The sequence below is a fragment of the Pyrgilauda ruficollis genome, unplaced genomic scaffold (assembly GCF_017590135.1).
Source record: "Pyrgilauda ruficollis isolate IOZ18807 unplaced genomic scaffold, ASM1759013v1 scaffold97, whole genome shotgun sequence".
NCBI classification, from domain to species: Eukaryota; Metazoa; Chordata; class Aves; order Passeriformes; family Passeridae; genus Pyrgilauda; species Pyrgilauda ruficollis.
In genome coordinates, this window is record NW_024531821.1 from 1,189,819 (window position 1) to 1,212,155 (window position 22,337).

A 22,337-nucleotide genomic window follows, 5' to 3' on the forward strand; every position below is an offset into this window, starting at 1 on the left:
ATCTATCCTGTTAAAGTAGCAATTATGCATCTGGAAGAAAAGTGTTTCCAGGGCCCCTGAAGTCTGTGCCAGTAAAGCACCAACTGCAGCTGCAATTTACAAGAAAAGAAAAGTTAGAGCAACAACTCTACAATTTACAAACCAGGATTATAAACAAAATATTCCCAATGCAAACATTTCATTGATAGAATTGTGGGGACAGGGAGATCATCTCATTTAGTAAAAAAAACCTCAACACCCGTCCCCCACCCAAATCCCACGTGTGACTCTAAACATGTGTTTGAAAATACCAAAGAACTATGACATTTTTGTTCTGCCAGAAAAATGATCACATCTCGATTGAATACTTTGCCTTCTCATTTCCTTTTCCAAGCTGAAATGTCAACTATTTTAAGTAAAATCCGAATATTACCCAACCACAAACCAGAAGAGAACCTTGCTGCCGCAGCTGTCCCTGAAAAGGTGCATTCCAGTTCCACACTTGCAGTTTTACCATGAAGAAAACAGAGATGAAACCTTTCCAAGTGCTTTGCTGCCTAATGACACCATCACCAGCATGTTATTAAAGCTCAACACTCTGACACTGCAGTCATTATATCTGCAAACACCAAGACATTATGGCAGGAGAAAACAATCCTTTTATTGAAAGCAAGGAGGTCTCACTGTGACAGGTGAATGTTTTACTCCCGAGATGAACCCCATATACATAACTATTTTTATGCAGTTTTCATGTTCCATTTACACAATTTTCTGGCTTAAAAGGCTTTAACAGTCAATCAAGGGTTCAAGTATTAAGCTGCAGAACAGAAGAAAATTATATTGTGTTATTGAAGTCAGGTAGATAAACAACACCTCCTGATTGTGATGGTACCATTATGTGCCTCAGGATGAACAGAGAGAGAAAACATTCACCTGGTTTCATATTCCAAATACTTGCTGAGATTCATGTATAAATGGATGAAAGAACAGAGAGGGTTATTGTGTAATATTTTAATATCATAAAGTCAAATTTATGCAAACCAAGAAAAAAGGAAAGTGGGGTTTATGTCTTGTGTGGAGTTCTGCCTTCCTGAATTTGTGTTTATTATTCTGACAAGCTACAAAAATAAAAGATATAAATACAGAGACAACAGTAAATGTGTATCTTTTCTTTTGCAAGTAAACTGTCACAATATTATGCTCATTAAAAAGCTTTCTAAAACTAATAGCTCAGTGAAACACTAGACTTAATGGCTTGAGATAAATATCTTGCAACAGAGCTGTTTAAGCCACTGTAAAAACAAACCTCTTAAACAGCAGAAGCACAAACACCAAGCAAACAACAGAGAACCTGTGTTCCCTGAAGTCACTTTGCAGACTTGCACTGACTCCAGGAAGAACTAGATCAAAATAAAAGCTTTCACTTTGTTTATATTTCCTTTGGGGCTGAATCTTCCTTTATTTCCTTGCTATACCCAGCCAAAGATGGACTCATCCTAGAGGAAAAAAGTGATAAAAATGAGTTGGTACATTCCCATTAATATTTAAAAAAAATCTCTATATCAAGTGGGGCAAATGAAAACTGTTCAGATGCTTTAGATTGTACTTTAGACCACCACCAGGGAAGGATTTGGCTCAAGAAGAAGGCAAAAAACCTCCCTTTGCCTTGGCAAGGCACAGAGCCCTCCCTGTGAGGATGGAGCTGCTCTGGCCCCAGATCTGAAATCTTGAAAATATTTGAGCTCAATGTCAGTAATACTTTAGAATATAACTGACACTTATTATAATAACACATTAAACAAGATCAGTGCATGTTTTTAATATAAATAATTTAATATTTTAGGGGGTTTTTGGCCTTTAATAGACTGCCTACATACCCTGTCCAGGTATGCCCCATTCTGTGACCTCTGGATCCTGTCAGAGCCTGCAGGAGAACATCAGGTGGAGGAAAATCATCATTTGCAGTCACATGGAATCTAATCTTAATTGCAACATTCCAAGGAGTAAATAGGTAGCATTAAAATTTAAGTAGACTTTTGTTCTCTCAAAAAAACCTATTTATAGAGGCAATAAAATGCAGCATTAATTTTCTAGATTTATTAATCTAGGGAAAATAAAAAAGAAGATAAAAATGAACCCAGTTTATACAGACTTGTTGATCCCTATCTAAATAGCTTCTAGAATTATTCCATTTGCTTCTTGATTAATGAAAAATTCAGATCAATAGGAGACTTATCTCCTAGATTTGATGTTAAGCAAAATCTGCTTATTAGAAAGAAGGTATTAGAATTGATGGTTTTCACTGAAATAGGACTTAATAGGAGATTCTCAGTAAAAACTCCTGAGAAAGGGGGTAAAATTACAATTAAGGATAGAGTAGGAGGGGAGGAGGAGGGATTGGTTGGTTGGTGAGGTTTTCCAAGTCACTGGAAATTATATATAAAGAAAATGCTTTTTCTTTACAAGAAATAAGTGGCTGAAAAGGGGAAAAACCCTGTCCATAAATCCAAGGTTAAACAGCACATAGTGATCCATAACAAACAGAAAAGCAGCCATTAGAGTAAGATGGCAAATCCACCCAGGAAATCATATATAAGCAGAATTTGGGGTTTTTTTTTCTTACAATAACTTTAAATCTAATAACCTATTAAAGATTTATCCTCCTTTTTTCTCAAACTTGTTCTTCTTTTTCTTGAAATCAAACAGACAAATCCAGGAAGATTTTTTTTTAAATTCACTGTTCTACACATCCATGGATGTGTGTGTCTTACACATAGATATCTGTCCAACATATACATTAATAGTTTTGCACACACACTTCTGCAAAGATCTCAGCTGTGGGAGAAAGCACATGGAACAATTTCCATGGGAGGAGAGATTTACTAGGTTGGAACATCTTAGCACAAAAATATGACAGAGGCCAATGGAACCTTGAATAGGAATATGAATAGCACATGATGAATAATTAATATCATGTAATAATTCCAGAATTAATCAGGAACTGGGTTTAAAGCCAACAGAAGAAGTGTTTTTGCACACAATGCAGAATATTTGCACAATAATTGCAGAAGAAGTTGTTGAAGCATATTTCAGTGAAATTTCTCCTCCTATTCAATGACATCCACTGGGGTAGAGATTTCTGTTCTGAACCAGAATTGCACTTCTTTTGTTCTCATGAAGAAGATTTTTGAGGGTGTATTTTCTTGCCATGTGTGTGGAAATCTAATCCAACATTCTACCAAATAAGACACTGCCTGGATGGTCCTACATTTTGGGATCCACCCCAACATGCCCCCATGTGGAAAACTTCCATCAGCACCAATGCAAAGGAAGAAAAAGTGCTGTGGCTGAAAGTGGCATTTTAAACTTGCCTGGTAGCTCTTCATGGATTATATATTCTTCTTCCTAATAATTCATCCAACTGTGAAGCCAGAAATTCCAATTCCATTTGTAAGCATACACTGTATTATCTTAAATTGTGCAGCAGCTACAATGCCTCTAATTGAAATTGGCTGAATGCAGAGCACCAGTTTTAATTCCCAAGTCATTTTCCAGTAATGAAAGAGCTGCATTCAGGGCACAGAGTGAGAGCATGTTCCATGGTTTTGTTAAATTGTGTTACAGTAACCTTTGGGGAGCATCTAATTTATTTATTGTATGTATAAAATCAACCACTATTTTCCTACGTGAAAAAATGAATTATTATTCATACAACTACTGCCTTGGACCCATCTGTGAATAAGTTTAATTACATATTTCACATGTTCAGAAAAACTTGCAGATGTTTGACGTGCATGTCTTTAATGTCAGGCTGCAGCAAACACTTCCACCATCCTTCCTCCAAATTAACACACACAAGACCCTCCATGAAACAAAGGAGTTTTTCCAAAAAAGCTGGAGGTGCCTGAAGCATGGAATGAATTCCATTTGTGAGTTGTAAAACCTACTACCCAAAAAAACCCAGCTGAATGGACCTTAAACCTTGGAATCTTCACTTGTATTAATAATTTGTTTTCTCTAGTAAAATAAAACATTAGCAGTTCATTTCCTACCTTCTCCATCAAACTGGCTGCAGGTCAACAGTCGACTTCTGAACCTTTCATTTTCCTCAAGCATTTTTGAAATCACTTTCCAGACTTTGTGCCAGACTTTGGACTGAAAGATAAAATGTGAAGCATATAAAAAGTTTGCATTAAAACATCTATAGGGCAGAACTCTGAACTCTCCACAATGACTATCAAGTCCAGCTGGGTTTTTCTGTTGAGGACTGGGAAAGAAGGGAAGAAGGAATGTGGGATATATGAAAGAATCACCTCTATTTAAAAGTCAGAAACATAAATACCTCCATGATTTTTCACATGAAATCTCCACCTCCTTTCTTGCCTAGAACTCTTGTGTTTATCCAGGACTTGAGAAAGCTCATGAAAACATGTGTAGAGCCATTAAACTCTATTCAAAGTCATCCAAAATGGGAGATAAAAAAAGATTGTGTAGTTTTCCAGGAGCAAAAAGTTTCCCATGTGGTCCCTCAGCAGCAGCATAACCGAGGCCCAAACTCAGATTCCAGAATAGCAACGCTCTTGCCTATCTCATATCAAATCCATATTCATTTGTTTTATAGATGTTGAAAACCTTTATTTTAGAGGCATAAAGCTCTGTCTGTAGTGAGGAGGTTTCAAACTTGTGCATTGGAAAGATTACATTGGAATTGTGGACAAATGCATTCAGGCAGAGGTGGCCTAACAAATAGAAATGGCTGTTGACACGCTGATGTTTGGGCTTTTGCCAGACCTCATCTGAGAAACTTGCTTAAATCTAAAGGTAATTCCTTTCTTGAGGACGTTTATTGCTAAAGCATTCTATATATTCCTCATTGTTTTTGAAGACTATTCAATGCACCAGGAGAGCCATATTCCAGGATGTTATTAGCTGTTCCTCTACAGTTGGTAGCATTTTGCTGTTTTTAAATCAAGTATCTACGACATGGCTCTGTTCTAGTCCAGCTGATTACTTGTACTTCACACATTACAGAATCTCATAATGAGTTACTGCTTAACAAATGTTCCTCTTAAAATTTTAAGCATTTGTCGAACTACTGAACAGGAACAGAAACACATTTGTGAAGCAGAAAGTAATTCTGCATTGCTCCAAGGATGGCGTTAATAGCTCAGGTTCCTGCCTTCGCTTATTTGTAACCCGTGGGATTTCTTTGTTTAAAACATGAGAGGAAGAGGAGCTGCAGATCTTTTTCCTGCTGGGTTTCACCCCAAGGTGTGCTGCACCTTGGCCCCAATCCAGCAAAGCATTTCAGTACAGGCTTTTTAAGTCAACAGCATACTCTCATTTTTCAAGGTAAGCACACACTTAAGTGCTTTATTGAATAAGAGCCAGAATTTTAAAGCCTCCAGAGAGGGAAGATAATACCATTTTTTCTTTTCTGTAAGTAAGGCTTTCAGTAACAGGCTACCAATTCCATCTTTTAATCTCCCTCGTGCTCTCACACCCAGAGAACAAGCAGCTTTCTCAAATGCCAAGGCAGCTAATTGACCTGCCACACTTTATACCTTTTTCTTCTTTCGTTTAATGACTTTATCAACGTTTCTTGAAGGGATGGGAAAGTCAAAGGTGTCAGCCTTAGCCTCTCGAGGGTCACCTAAAAAGAGTTTAGAAAGCATTTTTTGAGTATTTAGAATATGTTCCTGAGGAAGATGATGATCACTGGCACAGGTTGCCCAGAGAAGTTGTGGCTGCCCCATCCCTGGAAGTGTCCAGGACAGGTTGGATGGAGCTCTGAACAGCCTGGTCTGGTGGAAAGTGTCCCTAGGAAGGGGGTGGAACTGGATGATCTTTAAGGTCCCTCCCAACCCAAACCACTCTATAATTCCGGAGGGATCCTTATTTCTGGTCACCTTACAGGGTATCAGTCCTTACATCCTGCAGCTTGTTCCATTCTTTACTTCATTAGAACCGTGGGGCAGGTGAGTGTCTCTCAAATACCACAAAACAGATTTCAAAACTACACAGCACCCACACATTAGACGACAGGCTTCAGGGAGCTTTTAATTCCCTCTCTTTCCCAGAACTGGACACAGCAATCGAAGAGTGACCTCGCCAGTGCCCAGAAGAGGGGAAGAATCACCCTCGCGGGTTTTGCTGTTCCTGGTACAATTAAGACAACGCTTGAGCCACATCCGGCCCTCAGAGAACCCGGCACAGGGGGGTGTCCCGGGGTCTCACGTACCGCTGCTGGTGCGGCCGCCGGCTCTCGCCTCGCCGCCGCTGCCCGCTCGCCTCCCGCTGCCGCCCGGGCCAGGACTGCGCCCGGTCCGCGGCTCCGGGGCAGCCCTCGGGGCCCCAGCCCGGCCCGGGGGGCTCTGCCCGGGGCTCTGCCGCCAGCCCCGGCCCAGGCGGATCACGGTGCCGCAGCGGTGCGAGCCGAAGCTGTTCACGTACACGAGCGGCACGGGCGGGCGGGCGCGGCGGCCGGGCTCCATCTGCGGCAGGGCCGCGGGCATGAGGGAAACCGGGGCTGGGGGCTGTGAGGGTAGCCGGAGATTGAGGCTTAGTGAGGAGAGACGAGAGTTGGTGAGGGGAGCGGGGCCTGAGGGGAACCGGGGACTAAGGCTGAGTGAGGGGAACCGGGGGCTGAGAGGAGCCGCAGCTGAGGGGCGGCGAGGGGAGCGGGGGACCGAGGGGTCGCTGAGGGGAGCCGGGGCTGAGGGGCGGTGAGGGGAATTCAGGGGTCAATGAGGGGAACCGGGGACTGAGAGGAGCCAGGCTGGGGGTCTGTGAGGGGAACCGGCGATAGCTCAGTGAAAGGAGCCCAGGGTTGTGAGACCAGCCGGGACTGAGAGGGCAGCGAGGGGTTGGTGAGAGGAGTTGGGGTCTGAGGGGAGCCGGGGGTCGGTGAGTGGAGCAGGGACTGAGTGGCTGCATGTCCCCCTGTCCCTGGGCCAGGGCTGGAGTTTAGCATACATTACTGCTGCCCGAAGCCACGTATTGATACATTTCATGCAAGTTATTGATCTGTTTGTACCAGTGCTAAGAGGACTGCGGGCTGAAGGTTTTTTGATGGCTTGTTTGTCTCTACAGCGGGGGAACCCTGGCATCCCTTTGGTGTGGGTGCTGCTGCAGTGCCTGCACTGACACAGGGATTTCCTCTCCAAACAGTGCACCCGCTCCAGCCACGTGCTGAACAGTAATGAAACATCAAATACCTTATTGACCTTCAGGCAGCAACAGATGTGTGACACTGACAGGATGCCTGGTGGGTCAGTCCAGCCCATGCAGATGCTCAGGGTCCCATTGCAGCCATGGGTTTTGTTGGCTACGTACGGTGACAACTGGCATTCTCAAACCACTGAAGAGCTCAAGTCATAGAATCGTGGAATGGTTTGGGTTGGAAGAAACCTTAAACACCATCCAGTTCCATTCCCTGCCATGTGCAGGGACACCTTCCATTATCCCAGGTTGCTCTAAGCCCCATCCAACCTGGCCTTGAACACTTCCAGGGATGGGGCAGCCACAGCTTCTCTGAGCACCCTGTGCCAGGGCCTCACCACCCTCACAGGGGAGAATTTACATCAAGTCCCACTGATGTTTTCTTTGTCACTAAAATACTGCTCCAGATTACTTCCCAGAGTTCAGTTTGCACAGAGTTGCAAATTACAAATAATAAATTCTATGAAAATATCTGTTTTTCCTAATTGTTTCAGCAGCATGGCAGCATGAATGGTGTTGCCCTCGGGAATGGATGCAAAGAGACCATGAAGCAAACTGTGGTCATTCCCGAGGCTTTGAAGAGGCTGAGGGTCCCTGTGTGTGTTCAGAGAAGGGAACGGAGCTGAGGGAGCTGGAAAGGGGCTCAGCCTGTAGAAAAGAGGCTCGGGGGGAACTTCAGGCTCTGCACAACTCCCTGACAGGAGGGGACAGCCAGGTGGTTTACCATGACAAGAGGGAACGGCCTCAGGCTGTGCCAGGGGAGGCTCAGGTTGGACATCAGCAGGAATTTCCCCATGGAAAGGGTGCTCAGGCACAGGAACTGCCCAGGGAGGTTTGGAGTGCCCATCCCTGGAGGTGGCTCTGGGCTGGGGACAAGGTGGGGATGTGGCACAGGCTGGACTCGGTGATCCCGGAGCTCCTTCTCCCTCAGCGGTTCCCGCGCCGGGCCCGGCCGGTGCAGTGCGGGCGGGCCCCGGCAGGTGGCGGCCGCTCCCGCGGAACCGGCGCTGCCCGGTGCCGCCGCTCCGGCCGGGAGCGAGCGCGGCCTGCCAAGCATCCCTGGATTGCCGGCTCTTGTACACACTGCCCGCAAAAGGCATGTCGTGAATGCGGCTGCAAAAGAGGAAAAACAACTCGCAGAGGCACAGCCTGACAGAGTAATTCGTTGTTTCCTATTTATAAAAGGGCATCTCATGCAGGCTGTGGACTGAAAAGGAGGTTGTAGGTTTGACACAACCACCGAGTCAGGAGCCTTGAAATGAACTGTGACTTCAAACATCAACTGTGACCTCCTATATTTGGGAAAGGTTCTTCCCCCAAAGGGTGCTGGGCACTGCCCAGGCTCCCCAGGGAACAGGCACGGCCCGAGGCTACCAGAGCTCCAGGAGGGTTTGGACAGCACTCCAGGGATGCCCAGGCTGGGATTTTGGGGCTGTGCAGGGATAGGACCTGGATCAATGTGGGTCCCTTCCTCTCAGGATATTCTGTGGTTCTACAATTCTCAATTCCACTCCTCCACAAACCCAGACTCCCTCCACTGTCTAAACCTGCACTAACCAACTGTACCAGAGGGGCAGCAGCCAGTGAGTTCAGTTAGAGATATTAAACCCAAAAGCTTCATTAAAAATTGTTCCTGGCCTACAGACTTCCCCAGGTGCATCCATCCCAAAGCCCTGGTAAAGAAATCCCTTCTTTAGCTGCAATGCTGCCCACACCACAACCCCCCACTGAATGCTCACACACAAACCCAAAGAGCCCCGTGTTCATTCCATGACTGTCTCCGCATTGTGCAGGAACACTCGCTGCTGTATCTGCCAGGGCAGGAGCTGCCTGTGCCAGCTGGCAGCTGCTTCCTTCCTCCGGCCTCCTCAGGGCACCACGGCTGCCAAGGCAGTGGTTTCTCAGCACCTGTACTCACAGAAATGCTTCCACCCTGCTAATGCAAACACACAGACCTCGTGGGGCACATTTTGTCCACTTTTCCCAACAGCACGTTGCCAGCACTTTGATCTCAAATGCAAATTCAGCTCAGATCCTTTTTAGGATCTGCTGCTACCCAGCAAAATCAGTGCCACCTAAAATCTCTCTGCAGATCTGTCAAGTTCAGCTATTTTAGCTGCACACTGCTCTTCACCCACCTTTCCACATGTGTGAACTGACTACCAGCTGGCCACTATCTCTGTATTAATCACCCTGAACAAACATCTCAGCTTTTCACCACAGCTGCAACTGTCTGGTTAAAAATAGCCCAGATTCCAGCTTTCAGCCTGCACCTCATTGTGTGTTTGTTGTGTGCTTCAATGGCAGCTCCTCCATCTCACCCCTTGGTTCCTGAATTCCATTGTTTCAGTTTTGCTTTGGCCAAGGATGTGTCATCATCTGTGAGCCCTGACAGTCCTTTTAAAATGAGGCAGTTTTTGGTGCCTGCAGCTGATGCCAAGGAGAGGGAAGGAAGGAGCCATTGGAACATTGCTGCACGCATGGTCAGAGATTCACTGAAAAAACCCACCCTTCTGCTGCTGGGGGAGATTCGGGTTTCTCTGAGCATTCTTTGCAGTGGAAAGTACTCACATGATTCCACAGAATTCATGGAACCACAGAATGGATTGGGTGGGACCATTAAAAATCATCTCATTCTGGCCCTGCCATGGCATGGGACACCTTCCTCTGTCCCAGGTGGCTCCAAGCCCCGTCCAGCCTGACCTTGGGCACTGCCAGGGATCCAGGGGCAGCCACAGCTGCTCTGGGCACCCTGTGCCAGGGCCTGCCCACCCTCACAGGGAACAATTTCTTCCATGCATCTCACCTAAAATTACCCTAAAATTCAACGTAACTCTGGCAAGGTCATTGCTCATTAAGTGTAACATTGCCTTGATCAACTGCAAAGGGTGAATATATAGGTAGGACTGAGGGAGGACTCTGACACTGAACAGGGAAAAGTGTGCTCATTCTGACAACAGCTACACTCAGACCTTGTTAATTACACCCTCAGCAGTAGTACAAACAATTATTCTATCGCCTTCATTTTCACAGAATATTTAATAAGTCACTGGAGTGAGGGATTTCATTAGTATGTGGTTACTGCACAAAAGACACTGGGGACCATTTATTAGTGTAACCAGGAATCATTATAAAAACAAAAGTCACGACTTCTGCTAAGTCAAAGCAATGAATTTGCCTTCAGTTTCTTCTTACTTCTTTCATCATTTCGCCTGCCTCTCAGTTAATTGTGTGAGCAGTAATGGGGCAGCAGAGAAAAATGGAACAGCACCTGCATTTCACAGCAGTGAACCTGCACAGCTCCCACTGCTTTACAAACCACACACATGGGAATCCCTTCCTCCACACCACTCATAAGGAGAAGCCAGTTCTCCCATCTCTTCATGCTGTGCATAAAAATATTTAGCAGACTATAAACTGTGTTACATAAAAGTCTGAGCCTCCCCTGGAGAGATTTCCACATCACTGAGAAGATCCATGGGCTTTACAACAAAACCCACGTCAAGGAGATCAAAACCCCTGGCTTAGCAGAACTTTGTGCTACAGTATTTCAACAGATTGCCAATTGGAAATAAAACTGTGGAGAAAACAAGGAGACAAAATGAGCCCTGAGATTACACCAGAATAACACAGCCTGATTTGCAAATAGATGAAGCAGAAGGCAGGTGAGGACTTCACTTGCTCTGATTTCATTTTCCAAATGAAAAATGAACTAAATGTGCAAGCTATCAATATTTGTTTCCAAATCAGAGGTAGGGAAACTCTACCAAGTTTTAGGCTGCAGAGTCTATGATATTAAAGATTAAAAGTCTCCATTCAGGGGAATGTGCAGTTAGATTCTGAGAGAACACACAGCTGAGGAAGTTCAGCCCTACCTGCCATAACCCTCCAGATGCTGAAAGAATCCTGGCTCATGCAGGATGTAAAATGCAAAAAACACTAGATCATCCCCAGATTCAGCATTAAAGTGGATAACCCAAGACCAGGCACAGAAAGCTCACAATTTCTTACTTGTCCTCTGAGATCTAACAGGATCCCAGGCCAAAGTGTGACCACCAACACACCTGGCTGCAGGAGTGCCCATCCCTGGAGGTGGCACTCAGTGCTCTGGGCTGGGGGCAAGGTGGGGATGGGGCACAGCTTGGACTCGATGGACTCTGAGCTCTTTTCCAACCCAAAAGGTTCTGGGATTCTCAGCAGCAAGGCCACCCTGTAATGGCACTGAGCATTCCCTCCTCCTTCCCTCCCTCCCACAGAGACATCAGGATGCTGCCAGGAGAGGAGCAGAGCAGGGCTCTGTCTCCATGGATTGCTCCCTCTGCAGAGAAAATGGAAGCAGTCACTGCTTTGTTCTGCCCTCACATTCCTCCACAGACACCCCCTGCAAAAGCAACGCTTGAGCAAATTCCCTTTCCACTGAGTGAAGAGCTGGGCTGATTTTGCCAGTGTGTACAGAGCAACATCTGTCCATGCACAGCTGGCCCACTGCAGCAGAGCTGGGGGCTGCTGTTGCTGCTGCTTGCAGGAGAATGCCTCAGAAACGTAAGGAATCCCATTTAAACTCAGAAAAATGAAACGTGCTCCCAACCCAGCCCAGCACTGGGTATCAGCTTAAAGCCACAAGCATTGCCTTGCAAAGTGACACTTGGCCAAAGTGACAACTTAATGCACAGCAAGGCCTGAACAATCCCTGAGCAAACTGATCCTGGTCTGTGAGTCAGCAGCCATGTCAGATGGTGATTTACACCGAGCAAACATTCTTTTCAAGCCTTGGGTTGGACAAAGCTGGCAGAGATTTCTTTTTTTTTAATGCATTGCTCTCCTTCCATGGATTTCAGATCTGGTCTGAGTTACTGAGGCACAGAGTGTGTGTCCACTGCATCTACCCCATCACTGCCGTTTAAAACCAATGTTCTTCTCCCTTGAAAAGCAAAGCAACTCAAAGTTTTGGGATAAAGAAATATCCCACAGCTGACAGCAACAAAACTACATCCATTTTAAACACTGTTGAGAATACAAACCCAAAAATGTGTCCTCACAGTCATCCTTGACCTATGCTGTGCTCAGAGGATTTAATCTCAGCTTTCATGACTCACCAGATTAAATTTCAGGAGGAAAAACGTAATCAAGCACTGACTTAATACATCTCTGTCTTTTTTGTATACCAGGAGGACTGAGAACTTTGGACCAGCAAATTTCATGGAGGAACCTTAACAGAACACGGTCTCCCACGCTCCATAAACAAAGTGACAGAGACAGCTTCCCTTAGGGAGAGATGCATTCAAGTAAACCAGCATTTAGTATCCAATTGTCTCTCTGACAAGCCCTACAAGAAGTCAGGAAATTGTAGTTCCTGTGCCATGAAAACAGGTGATATGTGATGGCATCAATCAGAGCATGGGGGTGCAGGAAGACTTTCAGTGGTGTATTCAGAGCACTGATTCACCCCCTTCAGTTCCTCTGAGTGCACAGACAGCTGTGAGGATATTCTTATCCCACAGGCTGTTTTTCACTCTGACAAACTGAATCAGCTTATTTCACACAGAGGAAGGGATGGCAGCTTTTCTCCTCATCTCCCCCTTCCGAGGCTATGGCTCGTCCCAGATTCCCTGGAGCCGCACTGAGCGTTTTGGGAGCAGCAGCTGGAGGGTCAGGGCTGAGCAGGAAGTGTCCCACAACAACCTGACAGCTCAGAGCACGTCCTGGAGATCAGCTCAGCCTCTAAATCAGGGGGAGATTGGGTCCATCCACCTCCTGCACCGGCCTGGAATGTGGCAGCTCCTTCAGTGCCATTGGCACCCGAGAGGGCCCCTGGGGACTGTGCTGGAAGGAAAAAGCTGGGAATCACACACACTGGAAATTCTGGAATTCCTCCCAGCAGGGCTTACCTCCATCTTCTGGAGTCTGCCTGTAGCATTTACTTGCAGCTTCAGTGCAAAGTGAAACCCAAAATGGATTTGTTGTGTCATTGCCCAAGAAACTTACCAGCAATTCAGAATCAGCCCACCACTCCCAATAGATTATTTGGAGTTTTGAATGATACAGACCTTTACCCTTATTGATTTCAATGTTTTACACTTTGATTAGTAAGAAAACTTAAACATTCACCAAGGATTCTGCAATCTTCAGAATAGGAGGATTCTAGAATGAATATACACTGTAATTCCCAACTGTAAATCAGATGTTGGACCCTGAGAAACTCTCTAAGTTTTCAGGACTTTGGAGTCAGGCAGGGAGTGCCCTGTTTGTGAAGGACATTGCTGGTTCCACCACCACGGCATCCAAAGCCTTAAACCTTTCATACTCCAGGACCAGATTTCAAGTCTGTCACACTTGTGAAAAAACACAAACACATAAATAAGCATATGTTGTCTAAAAGACCATTTTCACTTGAAAATAATGTCAAGAACTGTGGCTATTTCCCAACAATCCCAGTGCAGGGAACAGAGGGATAAAGTTTCCCAGCCAAGTCACAGCTGGAGCTGGTCAAGAGTGTCTGGTGCTGCCTGGCTGGCACCGAGCACTGAGGAACTCCTGACTCACTGGGCAGGCAATGCACCTCCAGCCACTCCTGATCCCAGCCTCCCAGCTTTCTGTTCTAACAGTCATGGCAAAGGAAATTGGGAATATCTGCATGGAACCACCAGCAAAGCTTCCCATTGCTGTTAAAAACCAATTTCCCAAGGCTGGAGCTGCTCCACGTGCACCAGGTGAAGGCAAAAGCAAGTGAAGGGATCAGAACTAATCCTATCAGAGCTGCAGGACCTGCATTTCGGGAGCACCCACACAAAGGAAGGAGACTCACCATCCACTGAACATTTGCACCACAATTCCTTCAGTGATGGCACTGGAGATTAGCAGCACAACTCTGGGATTCCTTAAGCTGCTGAACAGCCCTCCAAGAGCAGATCTGTAAGGTAGCAACACTCCACACAACTTTCCAGGTATTTCAAGTTCAGATATTTTATATTAAAGGCTGAAACGAGCAAGTTCTCTAAAATGTCAGATGCCTTCCCTCTGTTACTGTCAGATCACAAGCGTGAAACAATCAAAGAGGATTCCCTGTCTGTCCCTGCCTTGCTGGGCTCTGCTCTGGCCTCGCTCTGGTTCTGTCTGTCCCACTGCACCGTGGTCTCTGGTCTCTCTCTGGCTGAAGGAGCTGGGATTGTTCAGCCTGGAAAAGAGAAGGATTTGGTTGACCCAACGGTGGCCTTCCAGTATCTGAAGGAAAGATGGAGAGAGGACCTTTACAAGGGATGGAGGGACAGGACCCAAACCCTTGTGGGGTTACCTGTGCCTCGGTGGTTCTCTCCTCAGCTGCTGCATCTTCACCTCCCCAAGGCATCTTTGCTGCACTTGTGAGCAGAACAGGGCAGCAGAACTTGCCCTAAAGCTCTTTTCACCCCACACAGCTCAACAAAATTCCCTCCCCAGCCCCGCGAGCTTCGGCCACAAAGGAACGAGTTCCTACAGGAGGCTCAAAAGAAAAAGGTTAAGAAGAAACATTGAGTTAAAAGTTTTATTCATTCAACATCTCACATTACAAATATTTAAAAATTATATGCATACTGGTATAAATAGTCATTTGCAAACTATTTAATAACATTAATTTTCACTAGCACTTCAACAAATGAACTCTTTAAAAAAAGTAACTTGTGTTATATAACTTAGAGTAGAACATACAAAAATATGAACTTAAACGTGAAAATGACTTTAATAAAAAATGAATTACCCTTATTTAAAATGCTATAATAAATACTACAACCTCCCCATACACAGTAAAAACTATATGGAAATTCAGCCAAGTAGTACAATTAACTGACATACTTAAATAACTTTTCCTTCTGATAATATGAGCAATACATTGGGGGAAAAACATATTAGGGATTAGTAAAAACTAGACACCCACTTGCTAAAAGTTTCACTTCCAAAAAATATAACAAAAAAATCTGATGAAAATTATAAAAACTAATTATACTTTAAAATTTAAAAATATAAAAAATAAAACAGTTGAATACAATATTGTCCCAATTCTTACAATGCTATCACAGTAGCTTTAAAATAAGATAATAAAATAAAGCAAATGACCAAAACGTTTTATTCCATTTTTTTTTAAAAATAATCTCAAATTTACATTAGTAGAAAGATTGATTTCTGATTCTTTTCTTTAGAAACACCAGCAAGAAAGAGGATTTACTAGAACAGTAGAAAATGACATTTTTAAATGTCTGCAATTAAAAACAAAGAATTACACTGCAAAGATCTTCCAGAAGTCTGAAATAGGTATTGCACATAACTTGAAGTTAACTTGCCACAATCCATCACATTCAAGTTTTAAATCACCTTTGAACAGAAGGTTTGAACTCTTCAAAAACACAAGGGGTGAATTATCAAGTCTTTCCAACAGCATCCTTATAAAACGCTAAATTCAGTCACTGCAAGGTTGAAATTTGCATTCTGCAGAGGTCTGTGTATGGAGAAGTAGAGACTATACCAAAAAAGCACGGGGCAGTGGGGTTCCTTTACATATAAAATAATCAGAAACACTTTATTTTACATTGCAAAAATAACCATGGAATTACTCTGTCACTCCCCCGGGAACGCCGCTGCTCATTAATGACACCCCCCCCACCGGTAGCTAATTACACGTTAATGAGCCTGGGGCTACACGGTAACCCCAGAGAGCCCCGTGCCATCAGAGGCTTGGCCAGCACTGTTGAAGCACAGAGTAATGGAGAGAATTGTTTATGCCCTGTAAATCGAAGTGTAACCAAAGGATCTGTAAACACGCTTGTCACACAATCACAAGTGAATATTAGTAGAATAACGATTTCTTACATTAGTCATGCATACTAACATTACATGCCTGCCACCTAGCAGGCTCTCTTTTATTCTTTAAATATAATTTAAAAGAGCAGACACGGTTCTGCATCAAACACCTAACATCGATTCTTTATTAATAATAAAAATGGCTAAACATTCACCAAAAACGTCTGCATTTGTGTATAATTTTTAAAAACTCAGTAAGAAGCGGTAGACAATTTTGATGGTTCTTGACTTTTAAATTTCTACACTATATTTATGCATTTAAATTTCATGGGTCTAAAGACAAGTGTCATTTGTCACTTTCATGCTTTTTCTTCTTTAATTCTCAACTTTACATATACTATTTCTTAAATTATATGTACACCAAATACCTGGTGCTGGGCTAAGATGTTTAAGCAACATGCTTTCTTTTCTCTGCAGATTCTAAAATAGCATTGCCAGTGCACAACATCCATAATTCAAAATGTATGCAGAGCACTGAAATGTATAAAAAGCAGAATATAAGAAAATAAAATTTATTAAAATTATTTATATTAAAAAATGAAGTATATGAAGATCTCTCAGTAATAAAAGTACAAAAAGCTACTCTTTGCAATATGAAAAATTGAGGTATTGCATAAAGAGATATCCCGTCAGTGAAAAGTGTGCCTAAAAATGCTCACTGTTGGAAAAACAAGATATACAAAAGTAGTGCATAACAAATATACATTATGTGCATGACAAAATAAGTTAGCTACAAAAACACTGTACCGAAATTCAGCAGGTCATGTACAAAGGGAAAAAATTATTATTCAAAGCTAGTTCTCAAACAGTGTTATTTTCTTGTAATGGAAACCCACCTCACCTGTTTGCTGGGTAGGATCGGCACAATAGCACACCCCAAGCCACCTACAAGCATTAAAAAAATGAAAGGAACATTCCAACTAGAATTATGTACTTCAGAGAAAAAAAAGTCCCTGACAATCTACACAAGAGCACTCTGCATTTGCATTACTGTTGTCAATATTTTCAGGGATTTCAGTAAAAGCAGCTCCCTTGCTATACTTGACTAATAGACAGCAAATGTCTCCATTTTGACCTTTGGAACTTGGTAAGGTATCAGTTCATTAAAGCCTGTATTGAACAGAAAAACTGCTTCTCATAAAGATAATGGGGGCTGGGGAAAGGGATGAGGGGGGCTTTGAAGGGAGCAGATGTTTTCCAAGCAGTGCCAGGGCAAATCTTTGGTTTGGGAGACTCTCGGGTGGTCCCAGGCCCCGGGGGCCGGGCAGAGATTGCCACAGAATCACTTTGTTTGCACACTGCTACATCCTTGGTGGAGAAGTTGGCCAGGGCATTTAGTTCAAAAGTACTAAAAATAAATTTTCAGAACTACTCCTTCATTGATCTGTTTCAAACTAAACCCTCTGCACCCACTCGTCAGCGTTCGGTTCGCGTGTCCCGGGCTGATTCTTCTCAAGGCAGGACTGAGTTCCAATAAAGCCGGCGTTAATTAGCGATGTTGGCACTTCCACCTGCGTGTCTTTATCTCCCCACAATTAGTTCTGAAGAGCTGGGATCTGAGCTGGGATTCTTTCTACAGGAAGAGTAAGAAAGGCATCTGCACACTTGCACCATTCCGTGCACAAAATTCGGCCGGCGGTGCAGAGCGGGATTTGGAAACGCCTTGGGTTCATGCCTTCTGTTACAGCTAAATTTGAGGGGATCAAAAACTGACTTTACAGCCAAGATGGGAAACCAATAAGCAGCCAATTTGAGTTTGTGTGCCACAATGGAATAGCAAAACTCCAGTAAAAATCAGTGATATCCTTGAGGTATCTTTAGGTTTTCTACTTTTTCATGTCAAAATGGAGAGCAAAGGCTGGCCCCTGATGAATGTTAGTATATTAGGATATAGAGTTATATATAGCCATCAAAAATAAAATCTATATATTTATCCTTCAGGAGAGGAAATGCCAGTTCACTAGTTGTCATTACTCTAGCTTTGGTAGGATATCTAGGGCTGTAACCAGACAATTGAGTTCTCTTAAAGAAAAAAAAAGTGCACTCCCCCCTCAGTAGTAACTTTACTCAACTTTTACATTCAGGAATTCTTAAAATGTAATCATTTTGATGAAAATATAGTAAGCTCTGCCTATCTCATTAGTAATTTGGATGTGGGTGGTAGCCAGAGGCACGGTCAGATACACACCGAGCTAAAATTTCAGCCTCAAAACCCTTAAAAGAGTTTAAAAGAAAAAAACAAACAAAAAAGATCATTATTATAGTGCTGCTTCAACTTTGCTCATGCATTTCTGTTGCTTTAAACATGCTCTTTCCTGTTGGTAGGTAAATGTAACTTCATCTGTTGCTGGAAAAATCCAAAAACAAACAAAACAAAACCAAAAGAAAAAAAAAAAAAAAAAAAAGAAAAAGAAAAAGAGGCAAAAACAGGCTTCCCTGGGGGAAAAGTGTCAGAACAGACTGATAGTGTTATTGTTACACGGTTATTTAATAAAAGTATTATTATGTTCTTTATTAACAATAATTTAATTAAAAAACCAAAATACTCTATTGTTTCAATTCTCTTCTCTTAATAGTTTTTCTCTCCTCTAAGAAAACGTTGCAGGAAATTAAGTGTTCTCTCGGTAGTAAAGACAAGAGAATGCAACTCACTTGCAACATGTTATCGATACGAAAAGGAGTTCCCAATACAGTTTTCAATGACAAGATTCTATAAAATACCCATTATAGGTCATTCTTTCATTAGACTATTGTTAAATTACAGACTACTACAAAAGGACATGCTGTGAGTGAGGGGCGGGGTGGGGAGGAACAGAAGAGTGCACTTAATTGGAGGCTTGCAAATGAGCGATCCTTTAGTTCCAGCGGAATGAAATATGTCTCGGGCGGTCCCCTCCCTCCTTCACCAGGGGCTTGTGGAATTCCCTGCCGGCACGGGAATGGATAGCAGCCCAGCAATATTCACAGTAATACTGCAGACACGTCACGTTAGCACAGAAGAACGGGGCGAACTTCCCGCCGCAGCGGGCGCCCTGACACTCGTCACACAGCTGATCGTCCAAGACATATGGCTTAACTTCCACCTGCAGCCACAAAACGAGACAGGTTGGTCATTCTTCAGTGCAAATTCTTAACTCCACACCTGTGTTTTAGCAGGGTAGCCAGCAGTTATGCAGTAGGGAATGCTAGAACCAAGATTTCCCTTGTGACACCTGAACGTGGCTGTTGAACACCTCAAATTCCACTTCTACCCCCTCTTTGATCCTTCAGAAAAACCCCAGAAATCAGTGCTGACCATCAGTCTCACACCTGCTGTCACCGATTTACAGAAAGGCTCAAACAATGTATTGACTGACACCAAAACCTCGGATAATTATGGGAGTTATTTTTGATGCCCAGTTAAGCTCTGTCCCTTTCAGGCAGAAATGGAAACTTTATACAACACTGTAACTGCTGATTAAATATGCACATGTCTGAATTTCCAGCATTAAGACAATTCATTTATTCTCTAAATAAACACTTCATTTCTGTATTTTTTCCATGGCTTAGTCCTCTCATCAAAAGGAAATCCACCTGATCTTGTTGGGATCTAATGAGAGGCTTACCACAGGACTGATGCCCTCCTACGCTGCTGGCATTAAGGGCCAGGTGATGAGCAGGAATTCAGAACAGCAGAAATAAATATAGGTGCAAATTCCTGCTCTAGAATTGTGAACCTTCTCTGAAGTTCATTGAACGTGATGCTTTCACCACGATTTTCAAACACCCAGGCTGTGTCTGATATCTCTGCTGTTATCTCTGCATCTGGCCTGGGGCTGCTCCCCTCTGCACCTCACAGGCCTCGGACACACCTCAGGCAAATAAGGACATTCACAAGATGTTGGGTTTTTAAACCCACCCAATTTTATCACAGCCCAGATGGCACTGCAGTAGTTTGATGTCATTTTTGCTTACAGGACACATAAACTGCTCAGACAGAGCACAGCAGCCTTTTTAATGACATGTTTTTCTCCTCTTGCAGTGCTCGAGTTGCATTTCCCAAAACCCTGCCCTGCCAACTCAGTCAATTTGTAGAAGAGCAGAAGCAGGCAAATATTCCTAACACCACATTCCCCATCCCCTAATCTGCTCTGCAGTGGGAGGTTGGGGATTTTTTGAGGAGTGCTGCCTTCTCCAAGTGCTAAAAGGACAAAGATGCCACACAGGCCTCCTTCATGTGGTGATTCTGCTCCATTCCCTCTGCTCAGCCACCTTCAGAGGCCACACTGCAGCTCAGGTGTCCTTGTCACATTAATTCCGAGTGTGACAGGGCTGGAACTGCTCCCTGAGCTGGGCACAGAGGATTTCCCAGCTCCAGGGAAAGCCTCAGTTACAGCAGCTCCATCAGGCCCACTGAACCCTTCCTGTGCATTATCTCAGAGCACACCCTTTAGCAGCACCTCCTTGCCTAATTTTACAGGAAATCCCTTCTTGTTACTGTTTTTTTTATTATTAGTTTTATTTTTCTTTTTACAGAAAAACAGTATTGGGAAACTAAAAATAAATAGAACCTTAATAAAAACTAGTGTTGTTGTATTTTTACCTCCCTCATGCACCCGATTTCTGTTATAATGATTCCTCTCTGAGCATTATCTCCCCACACAAAAACTGCACAAAAAATGAGGAAATAGGGAGTGGTGGGAGAGAAGGAAGGGGAAATAGATTGCAAAATTTTTTTTCAGAGTTTAAAAGTACTTACTTAAATTTGTAGTCCCACCAGCTTCAATGGACCTATTCACCCAAGTGTCTGCTTATGCAAGCACAAGTTGCACAAGGGCAGCCCAAATTATTTGTTCAAAGCTGTACAGAACTTATTTTCAGAGCCAAGATTAGAACAAAGACATTCCAATTCACAGGCCCACAGTCAAATTGTTGTTACAATTCTTCTGCTTTATAGCCAGAGCAGAAGTGAAAAGATAATGGGCTAATCAGCCAAGTTTGGAGGTTTTCCACTGTATTAACTTTAAAATTAAGATCAGCAGTGACAGTCATGTAGGAAAAATCCAGAGACAAAGGATGAATTACAAGAAGAGATGTGAGCATCTGAGTTTCCCAAAACTGTGGTCTGAATATCACTGTAACTGGCATTACATTTTAGAGAGATGAAGAGGGCAGAAAGCAAAGTGCTGATCCATTTGGCATATTTCTCTAATTTAAAATAATAAGGAATACAATAATAAAGGAATGAAATAAGCAAGCACAGCCTTTGCACAGGCTGTGGAGGGTGGCTGCAGGGCACAGTACCAAGCTTACGAGGCATTACCAGGATGCTCCTGGACACCCAGCACACATTGGGGTGGTTCTGCCTCTTCTCCCAAAGGAGGCAGAGCAGGATAAGAGCTGCCCCATCCTTGGCAGGCACCTCCCTCCCTGCATCTCACAACCACCACAAATCCTTGCAGCGGGAGCATCTGAGGAGCGCAATATTCTTAGAAAAGGCCAAGGCAGCTGCCACACTTCCCACTACACTCAGCAACTCATGAAACTTTTTTTCACAGTCACCTCCCACGTGCCAGCACCACCAGCTCCCTACCACTCCGCTTTCACCCCGTGCTGCATCTAAGCAGCACTAAAAACGGGATTAACCTGCTGTAACACTGCAAGCACACCTCTGAGGCAGGGAGGCCGTCTGCAGAGGAGCAGGGGGGAGCAGGCCTTACCCGTTTATCAATCTCTCCGTGCTGCAGCTGGACGAAGCGGGCGCTGATAGCAGCAATGTAGCTCTGTTGGTTGGAAAATGCCACCCGCCCAGCTCCCTTGGGGTACTTCAGCTCGGGGTCGGTGTCGATGCCGGCGTAGCAAACCCCTCCGTAGAGCCGGTCCATGATCATCGCCAGCTCCACTGCAGCACAAAGCAAAACCAAACAGGGCTCTAGGCTCGCTTGTTTCTCTCAAAGCACCACCTCAGGATGGCTCGTGTCCCCCACTGTGTCACCACGCTCAAGATTTCCCTCGCTGCCAGGCTCGCTTCCCCCAGTGCTCCCCAAACCAGGCTGCACATCCAACATGCCCAGTGCTGCAGTGTGTACCTGCTCGTAAAGGCCGAGGAACACCACCAACAAAAATGGTTTTTCTTGGGTCAAGAGGCTGGGAACCATCCATAACAAAATCACTATCACTAAGGTTCCAAGGCCGGATCTGAACCTATGGACAAAAAGCCTGGTTTTTTTAACCATTCACAATTCAAAGTGTCTCAGTAATATAAATTACAACAGCGTCCTACAGAGAAGAAAACTTCTTAAACAGCTGTACTTTCTAAACTCTACTTG

At 44.0% G+C, this 22,337-nt stretch overlaps 2 protein-coding genes across 5 annotated transcripts in view; both read right to left on the bottom strand.

The window, feature by feature from the left end:
* Positions 1-685: 685 nt before the first annotated feature.
* On the bottom strand, positions 686-6,595 carry CUNH5orf47 (chromosome unknown C5orf47 homolog). Its single transcript, XM_041489987.1, has 5 exons — positions 6,221-6,595; positions 5,544-5,632; positions 4,032-4,134; positions 1,857-1,903; positions 686-1,475 (listed from the first exon to the last, which is right to left on the bottom strand). The coding sequence occupies exons 1-5, from the start codon at positions 6,492-6,494 to the stop codon at positions 1,449-1,451; spliced, it is 540 nt and encodes a 179-aa protein (XP_041345921.1). The 5' UTR covers positions 6,495-6,595; the 3' UTR covers positions 686-1,448.
* A 7,523-nt stretch (positions 6,596-14,118) lies between these two features.
* Positions 14,119-22,337, bottom strand: part of CPEB4 (cytoplasmic polyadenylation element binding protein 4) — a 38,888-nt gene continuing 30,669 nt past the window's right edge. For 2 of the 4 annotated variants that reach the window (XM_041489984.1, XM_041489986.1), the window contains 3 exons: positions 22,098-22,212; positions 21,729-21,910; positions 14,706-19,112 (listed from right to left, as the gene is read on the bottom strand). In XM_041489984.1, coding sequence (XP_041345918.1) covers positions 18,885-19,112; positions 21,729-21,910; positions 22,098-22,212 — 525 coding nt within the window. In that variant the 3' untranslated portion in view covers positions 14,706-18,884. Of the gene's footprint in view, positions 14,375-14,491; positions 14,678-14,705; positions 19,113-21,728; positions 21,911-22,097; positions 22,213-22,337 lie in introns of those variants that run through there. The other 2 variants (XR_005957042.1, XM_041489985.1) reach the window with 2 other exon arrangements.